The sequence below is a fragment of the Aplysia californica genome, unplaced genomic scaffold (assembly GCF_000002075.1).
Source record: "Aplysia californica isolate F4 #8 unplaced genomic scaffold, AplCal3.0 scaffold00231, whole genome shotgun sequence".
NCBI lineage: Eukaryota > Metazoa > Mollusca > Gastropoda > Aplysiida > Aplysiidae > Aplysia > Aplysia californica.
In genome coordinates, this window is record NW_004797501.1 from 817,943 (window position 1) to 827,549 (window position 9,607).

The 9,607-nt window shown below is 41.6% G+C and overlaps 1 protein-coding gene across 1 annotated transcript in view; it reads right to left on the reverse strand.

Annotated features, from left to right (window-relative positions):
• Nucleotides 1-9,141, reverse strand: part of LOC100533382 (hemocyanin 2) — a gene marked incomplete in the record, with an annotated part of 53,599 nt that extends 44,458 nt beyond the window's left edge. The window contains 9 exon segments of the mRNA XM_013083423.2: nt 65-214; nt 724-851; nt 1,631-1,901; nt 2,565-2,700; nt 3,187-3,325; nt 4,467-4,719; nt 5,442-5,635; nt 6,311-6,575; nt 8,102-9,141. Of these exon segments, the coding sequence (XP_012938877.2) occupies nt 65-214; nt 724-851; nt 1,631-1,901; nt 2,565-2,700; nt 3,187-3,325; nt 4,467-4,719; nt 5,442-5,635; nt 6,311-6,575; nt 8,102-8,143 (1,578 nt within the window).
• Nucleotides 9,142-9,607: the final 466 nt, after the last annotated feature.

Sequence of the window (9,607 nt, forward strand, 5' to 3'; positions counted from 1 at the left end):
ATGATGATGATGATGATGATGATGATGATGATGATGATGATGATGATGATGATATTTCTCTCACCTGTACGACAAAGAGCCTGTGCCAGTGAGGGAAGGTGGGCATGCCGTGGATACAACAGGCCAGTCGGTTCTTGGCGTTGGGGTAAGGACATTTGCCCGGGTCTCCGTGGAACTCTGCTGTGGCCTGGTAGCCGTCCACGCTGGCGTCATTCTGAGGACAGATGGACAACCGGATCTTGATTTCTCTTCGCTTTCCTCTTTAGACATGCACCTTAGTTCAATCGGTTATGTTAAGTGAAGGTACACATTATGAGACAATTAAAGTTTTGAACTGCTACAAGCTAAACCCTATCGTTACTGATGTTGTTGAGGATAATCATGATGCTTCTTGTTCCCAAGCTGTTCATATTTATTACATGTCAAGCCAGAAAGCATATTTTGCATAAGAGAGAAAGAACTGTTTCATTCTTTTGACAATTTTTCCTACGTCTTGTATGTTTTCTTGCTTTTTTTTCAAAATTTAAAATTCGAATTTCGGCAAAATATTTCTTGAACACATGCAACAGATAATACAGATTAGGGAGCTGAGATTTAATTTTTGTTAATTCTTAATTCAAAATTGTGGTCTGACTTTACGCTATTGCTTTTGTTACTGCTGTTCTTGTTTCCTCTGCTGTCGCTGAGCTAAGCTGAATGAGTGTTGTTTAGGAATATACGTACCTGGAACTTCGTTAGGGCCTGTCTAAGGTCGTTGACCTCTTCCCTGGTCAGAGTGTCGATGTCTTTACGGATGGACACCCCGTCGTGGACCTCATGCCCGTGTTCTGACTCGCCGTGCGCCATGGGAGCTGTGGAACGGTAATGAATAAACAAATAAAATGTAAGTTGCTTAAGTGAAAGCGGAACGAAGTTAAAGCAAAAGTTGCAAGTCTCTGCGCTGATCCTGAATTATTTACTAATGTTAATGTGACTTCAACAACTATATCAACAACGGCGACGATAACAACAATAACAATAACAACAACAATAACAACAACAGCAGCAACAACAAAACAATAACAATAACAACAGTAATAAAAACAACGGTGTAACGAGCAAGAGTGATAACAAGACCAAGAAGTATTTTTACATACAAAAAGTTTTACGGTACGTGTAAAAAACTGAAATAATCAATTCATGGTCGTGTTTCTTTTGATAATTACCATGACTCAGTAACTGTAATGAAAACAGCTTCAACAGTTTGAAACTACGAAGTGAAATAACAAGAATAATGGGAAGAATTCTGTTCTCATCCATTTCTCGGCCCCTTTCTTGTTCCCACTTTCCATTCTACCCCTCTACCCCCCCCCCACCTTTTTTTATCAGACCCTCTTTATTATCAAGAAGGGAAAATAACTCTCACACATACACACAAACATACACACACACACACACACACACACACACACACACACACACACACACACACACACACACACACACACACACTCACACACAAACAAAAATTCACACTATTACACACACAAAAAACACACACACACACAAACAAACAAACACAAACATACATGTTCGCATGCGCACACGCGTACAAAGTAAAATATCCACAACTAAGTAATAAGCCACTTACGGTCAGTCTTGCCGACTGCGGGCCTGAAGGACACAGAAGGGCTGGGGATGAGATTGCTGGGCAGTTCTGTGCCGTTGACGCTGAAGATACGCGCCTGGACATTGTAGTTACCGTCCAAAGCAACACCCAGATTTTGCACCGTCTTAGTGATTTCGAAGTAGTAAGGCCATATGAATGCCCAAGCCATCTCGATGGCACCGCCCAAGATGAAGAAATCTCCGGCAAATTCACAATAATCACCAGTCAGTTTGTCACTGGAGGGCACACAAACCTGAAAGATTACGATTAGTAGTTAGTTTATAATTTGATCAACTAAGTAAATAACACGTCGGCTCTTTTCTCAAATAAAACAGTTGTTAAAGTTATATACATTATTCAAGGAAAAGAAAGGCATTAACCACAAAAACACTTGAATAGATCTTTAAGTTCATAGAACTGCGAAAGTGTAAATGTGTGCTCCTAAATCCCCTCTGTGCCATTCGACGCTGTGGTTCCATTCTAGAAACAAGAAGTTAATGGATAATTGACAAACGACAAACTAACCCACACAGACCAAACACACACACACACACACACACACACACACACACACACACACATACACACACACACACACACACACACACACACACACACACACACACACTTACATATACCCATACGCATATGCATACGTATGCATACATTGTTATGTGTTTACGAAGAGAGAGGGAGAGACAGACAGACAGACAGACAGACAGACAGACAGACAGACAGACAGACAGACAGACACGGAGAGACAGAGACAGAGAGACAAGGATAGACAAAGAGAGAAAGTGACAGAGACAGAGAGACAGACTCAGAGAGAGAGGGGGGAGAGAGATGGGGAGACAGACAAACAGACAGAGAAAAAAATGCCGATTTATAGCCCGAAGCCCAGAGCAAACACTTATACCTCCACTCTGACGTTAGCGGAACTTCCAATTCCGAAGAGACGGAAGTTGGCAAAAGCGCGGTCGTACGTTTGTCTCTCCTTCAGAAGTGCTCTGATCTCCTCCACGGAATATCCGTTCAAGGAAAGATCGTCGTAGCTGAAATAAATTTGGAATTATTTAGGCCTGCTGCTTTTTTCCAAAACGCTTTTTATGTTTTTTTGTTTGTTTATTTGTTTGGTTGTTGTTGTTGTTTTTTTTGGGGGGGTGGGGGGGGGGATTAAGTACATTTGTTTTAAATACAGTTGTGAACCATCTTGTAATATATAATCTTCGGCTTACATATCAATTTTGTGAAACCTGGTGAGTGCTCATTTATGCTTGGTATTATATCTCTTAAATACCAGGGTATATTCCATTTGTTTCATACCTCCGCAGGGTATTACTTTTTTGTTTCTCTTTCTGTTGTAAGCTAACAGAAAAACGAATTCTATAAAAATATATGTTTCTTTTAGATCTACATGTATTCTGCACTTTTATCAACATTTATAGACAGAAATTCACGAAATAAGTTTATATCACTTTCATCTTCTGATCAATGGTGCGTGAGCAATAGGAAGCATTTCTTCATAAACACGCGCTTACCTGTAGCCAAAGGTGGAATGCGCCAGTGTCTGAGGAGGCAAGGAGTGGTCGCGGGTCAGAGCAATGGGGTTCGAGTCCCAGCTAAAAGGTGCCATGGGAGTCATGGAATTTTTCAGATCACAGAATTCGACTCCTCCTTCTGTGAAGTAAAATATTGTAGCCAAGCCATAAATTAACGTTCTCAAATACCAACGGTAAAAAGCAAGTCTGTACCTATAATAAGCCTTACTCTAGAACAGAAAAAGGTAAACGTGTCCATCTACCGGGCAGGGTTAACTCTTTGAAGACTCGCTGGTTTTTTGTTGTCGTTGGGTTTTTTGGGGGGGTGGGGGGAGGGGATACTTTAAAAAGAGATATGACTTTTTTATTCATACACACGTTTGCAATTCTGTTTTCTGTATCTGAAACTTGATAAAGCCAGCTACAACCTGCATACTAGGAAATATGTTCATATATTCGTCTTTCTTATGCGTGTACGATAGCTCGAAATGTGCTGCAACATAACCTTTGGTCTTCTGTTGGTCAGACATAATAATTATGTATCTGCTACGTCCTCAAAGAGTTAAGCAATTCCGAATATCTCGGGGCAAAAGCGAGAGAAAATTGAATGAAATCGGTTGAAATATCCAAGGTCCCAAAAGTGAGACTAAAACTGACACTGCAGCAAGTGTCACTCGGTGACATTTTCATGCGATGAGATGTCAGATGGTAAACTATTGGTTTTCGATTTTTAAGACGGGCACTTGTGTTTCTATTAGTTATCAACTGACCACAGCTACATTCATAACAAATCACTGGGTCGATTCCCAGGCCAGACTGAAACTGCTCATGTCCGGATTTGGCATGTGGGTCCTAGTGTGCCCATGCCTGGTCTAGAATGTAATCGAGAGATAATGAACTACGTTAAAAGTTATTATCAGATACTAGCTTTGAAACTCATGTTGAGACCTTTACTGGGAAAAGAGCCTGCAGAGATTGGCAGCTGTTTTCAACGTTTGTCAAACAAAAACAAAGTGGGAGTGTGACGTTCTAATCCAAGTGATGTTAGTAGTTTTTCGCGTTCTTTTTGGCATCATCTTTCTTTGACACCGATGCAGTGTGTTGTTTCGGGTTCATATATCTAGTTACAATGTGTCTACCTCAACTAATTGCAAAAACAATGAGTGGATTCACAAATGAGGTTATTTCCTTTAAACAAAATAATTCCCAATTTCAAAATTTCCGTCATTTTCACTTTGCTTCTTGCCTCACGCAAGTGGTCACAGCTTGTTTGTACTTACTCTGGGGTGCTCCGGGGCCAAGAAGTGCAAGTTTTACGGCCAGGATCCTGTCCACATTGGAGTGGTGCAGGAAGAAGATGGGATCGTAGGAAGTGTACTCTAGATGGGACATGGAGTACTTGTGACGTCCTCCCACCAGGTAGTGAATGGTGTTGTGAGCCACCTCAAACTGGACCTCAAACTGGCAGTAGTTCTCGTACTCGAGAGCGTTCAGAACCATTTCGAACAACTGGGTATTTTCCCCAGGAGCCACCTATGGAAAAGATATCATAATGTTTTAAACCACTTTTATTGAACTCCTTCAGTACATTTGGGTCACAATGGCAGTGTATGAGCTACATATTTCTCAGCTCGAGTGTTCTGAAAAAGACTATGATATTAACCTAGTCTTTTCAAGTCACACACATGTCTAAGTTAGAAAGTAAGATGTTCATTGCGTTTTAAAGCCTTTTACTGCTGGTGGAGTTAAAGACCTACTAGACTCTTTGGCTTATTTCACATTCGTGTCACCGACGTCTGTGGTGTAGCTCTTGCACGAAAAGACCGGAGATCGATTCGCGAGTGGGGAGAGTTTTTACCTAGTGTCTGGGTCTTTCTGCTGGGATGTTGTATCCCTCTCAGCCAGGGTTGGCCCTGACAGATAGGGTCGAAATCCGCCTTCTAAATGTTCTAAATTGTGTCGATGAAGGTGTAAAAACAGCTACATTTCTAAATGCAAATCAGTCATCATGTTGAAGTCTACCTGTGGTGGCTAACAATGAAATTTCTCACGTTTCTAAGTTGGTAAAAGTCATCATACGCTCATGATGAATATATTATTACTATGGCACCAAGACTACCGAGGTCAAGAGGAAGCATTCCACAAAGGTTAAGAAATACAGTTTGTGCATGCTGTTCTTGAGAATGTGAATTGTCGCTCAGTTTTCCGTGCTAATTACAGGCCGATTTGCCCTTTAACTTATGTAACTTCCTGACCTGCTGGAAGAGCCTGTCGTCCACAGCTCTCGCCGTGTGAACCACTTGACCGTCTATGTTGATGTCTCCCTGGTACCAGACGTTTCCCCGGGCTTTCCCGCCCTCACTGTCGATGAAGACCTGTTGGCTCACTAGCTCGGGCAGATGGTTGAGGGGTCGAGTCCAGTCCCAGTACGGAACACCGATACTCAGACCTGGGAAGGAAACGAGAAGTTGTATGGAGGCCAAACATCGTGAGCTGTGGGAATAATGATATTGTACCACTCTTTTTTCTACATTTTGTATACGTGGAGATAACACAGAAACAAAACGTATGTCTCTCTAACAAGGGGATGCAATACAATGCTCTCTTCTTCCACTACTCGTTCTACTTCTTCTTCATCCTCTTTTAAAATTTTCTCTCTATCCCATTTTTTCCAATATCTCTCTCGCTGATTCACTCACTCAATCTTGTTCTCTCCACACCCTTGATCTTAAGACCTCGGATAAGAACAAAAAATCTCGGAGGACCCGTGTGTATGTTGCGCATCCGTAGGTGATTGAAAGTTACAGAACAATAGGACTTTAGGTTCCGTGTACCGGGGTAGAAAACAAAATACTTTTTAAAAATTTCCAGACCAAAAAATATCCCCATAACACCCAAAAAAGTAAGACAGCCTTTCAACATTCTTTGATTCCATAAGTAATGATCATGCATCTACTTTTGAGTACATCAAAGAAGTCGATGTCTGAAGGAAGGGAAGTAGTACTTGGGCAATCTACTTTCTCTATATCTAACGCCTAAGCAAAGCTATACCATACGTACTGCTGTGAAAGCATCTTCTAATAAGCAAAAGGTCATACAGTACTGTATGTTTAATTGTACATACCTTTGGCTTTGAGCGCCTGTTCCATCTGTACCACGTAGAGCCTGTGCCACTGTGGGAACACTGGACTGCCATGGAGACAACAAGCTATATCACGGTCGCCATCTTTACACTGTGTCGGATAGCCGTGGTACGAAGCGATTGCCGCATAGCCGAGGTTGGAAGTGTCGTCATTAACTTCACGAAGAGACTTCTGAAGGTTGAGAATTTCTTCAGACGTCAACTGATCAACACTTTTCCTCACTAGGGCAGCGTTGCTTAAAGCCAGCTGTGGTAAGAATCATGTTTATATTGTATGAGGCATGAAACTAATTTTGGACTGATATGAAATTGTCCAAGACGGTCATCCATTGTCTAGGAGAAAAGTGAATGTCTTAGACAGGTGGATGTCTTGGACACTATCATTGTGATGTTTGTAATAAAGAAGGGAACTGGGAAGTGGACATTTGTACTGGTGATTGTCTTGGACAGATAGCTGTTAGATCAGGTTTGACTGTATAGAAAAAAGGCTGAACTTTGAAAGAGTGCTAACTCGTCAGTAAAGGCTAAAAAAGACTGTTTCTGTCGATGAGAACTGTACACTCGAACGTCATGAACAAGTCTTTAATCTGTAGCCTCTCACTGGCCAGAACGGTACATGGAGAAGACGAAAGAGAGGAGTTTGGATGGGGACAGGTAGAGAGAGAGAGAGAGAGAGAGAGAGAGAGAGAGAGAGAGAGAGAGAGAGAGAGAGAGAGAGAGAGAGAGAGAGAGAAAGAGTGATTGAGGAGGGGGGTGGAGGTACCGATGTGCTAAAAGGGAAAAATTGTAAGCTAGCCTCCGATAGATCCGGGCGGAGACTGACAGGCGAACTTGTTTGACAGATGGACTCCTTTACAAAAATACAGGATTGGGGGGGGGGGGGGCAATAGCAGTTTCATAATGCGTGGTATCAGTTGCATGTGCTCGAGAAATCACATTTTTAAGTGTTGAAAAACATCAAGAAGATACACGTAATGTAGGTGCAACTGTTCAAAATATCAAACAGTTTATTTTTTCTCTCTCCTGGAGAATATTGCTTTCGGTCTTAGAACAATTTAAGAGCTTTCCAACAATACACACTTAAGCGGAACAGGGACATACACCGGGACACAAGCACGCTCGCGAGACTTACGGCCAATATTTTTTTATGGTAGAAAAAAAAAGAAATTATTATGTAAAAGTCAGCTAATAGACTTGAAACCGGAGAGAGAGAGGGGGAGGGAGAGAGAGAGAGAGAGAGAGAGAGAGAGAGAGAGAGAGAGAGAGACAGAGAGAGAGAGAAACTGAGCGTGCATGAGACTTACAGACGAAAAGAGAAAAGAATGTTGACTCTTCAGAAGCGCAGATATCATAAAGACGTTCTATGTAGATAAAGCTGCCATGTGTGCAGAACTTAACAGCACTAAGGGATGAAGATTTTTACAGTCATTTACCGCTTTAGCTAGGGTACACAGAAGCTGAAGAATATAAATACAGATACACAGACAGTCAAACCGACAAACACTGAAATACAGTCACAAGAAACGTGTCTCGGGGACGTGACTTTTATTTATATTGAATGTTTTGGCTTCCAGACTCTCCAGCAAAATTCTAAACATGCAGACGACCAAACAACAATCCGTCAGATAGACCTACAGACCGAGACTTGCCATAGAGAACTGAATCCCCCCTCACGGCTCAAGAGAGGCAGAGAATTAGAAACTTTTAAAAAAGGAAAAAAGCAAAGTGACCAAACAATCAGACACACAGTTAACAAACAGAAAATGGACTCACCAGAAGCAAAGCCATCAGCGCTTGACCCAGGTAACCCACCATCTTGAGGACCTACCAGTGGTTCGACGTTCAGAACGTCTCGACGACCTCAGCGGTGTAAAGACTGGCTGGGACCGCCGGGCTTTTATACATGTGAGAGATGGCCTAAGGGTGGGGGTGAATGTGGGAGTGGGAATGGGTGTGGGTGTGGAAAGGGGTGTGGGAAGGGGGGTAGGTAGGGAAGTTAAGACGATAGATGCACGGGACAAATAACAATGGGTGAGTCTACTTTGAAGCAGAAGAGAGGTTGTAAACAGAAGGCGAATAAAAGAACTTGTATCGCGAACAGGTGTTTTCGAAAACTGATCTACGGGTAATTTCTTATATATTTACCAAATATTGTAATTATTGTTTGACTTTGAGGTTTAAAATGGAGCTTTAAAATATCTTCCCAATACCTTTGCCCCCTGCAGTTGCACCAAAGTGGTTGCAACCACGAGAAGAATGCTGAATGAGTGTTATATAATCTCTCGTTATGGTTTCTTTCTGAAAAAGTGCAAACGAGCACGTTGTTCTTTGTTATGTTCGGTTGTTTTGTTTTGTTTACTTTTTTCCAGCCGGTTGAAGGTCCTATCCTTTGTGATAGCGATGCAACCAAAGACAACAACACAATGGTTTCTTTCAAACAAATGATCGCGAGTCATTTGAAAGAGAAACAGCATGCTCTCGTTGTTAGTCATATTATTACCACAAAAAGTCATGCTCTTAGCGTTATGAGAATTTTGTTTACCATTCTGTCTGGCCCAGCTCGTTGATCAGCTAGATGGGTTTTTGCTTGTTTGTTCTGCACTTTTCTTGTTTTTATCTTGCAGATTGTCTGTCTCATTACGACTGCTGCTAGGGATGACAATGTAAACAAGCTTTTCTGGAATCATTTCAGCTTATTTATTCTTCTGATTTCTTGATAGAAAATGAATGGAAGTGGATGGGCAACTCTGAAAGAGAGAAAAGAAGATTCAATGAAGAGAAAAGACGACAAGAGTAAGAGAGGGGATATAGCCAGACAGACAGACAGACAGACAGACAGACAGACAGACAGACAGACAGACACAGACAGACAGACAGACAGACAAACAGACAGACAGACAGACAATTAAGATCGATAAGATAAACTTTATTGATTTATGAGGGAGACCAGAAGCTAGACAGACAGAGAAACAGAAACAGAGACAGAGAAACAGAAAGAGAAGGAGACGTTGATATAGATAAAGGCAGAGACACAGAAAGATAGAGACAGAAGCAGAGTGACAAAGAAAAGGAGTTTGTATTTCTCTCTATTGTTCTTATTAGTTCAGTTGCAGTAAGAGTATTACGTACTTGCAACACAATAATGCCAAATAAGTGCCGAAGATTAGAAGAGTTACTAGAAAGTAACAACATACAAAGAAAGAGGGTTTCAGTTCTTTGACTTTTACCGCTTCTTTTTAGCTCTCTGTTGTTACTTGTGCAGTTGCAAGCTCTTTGGGG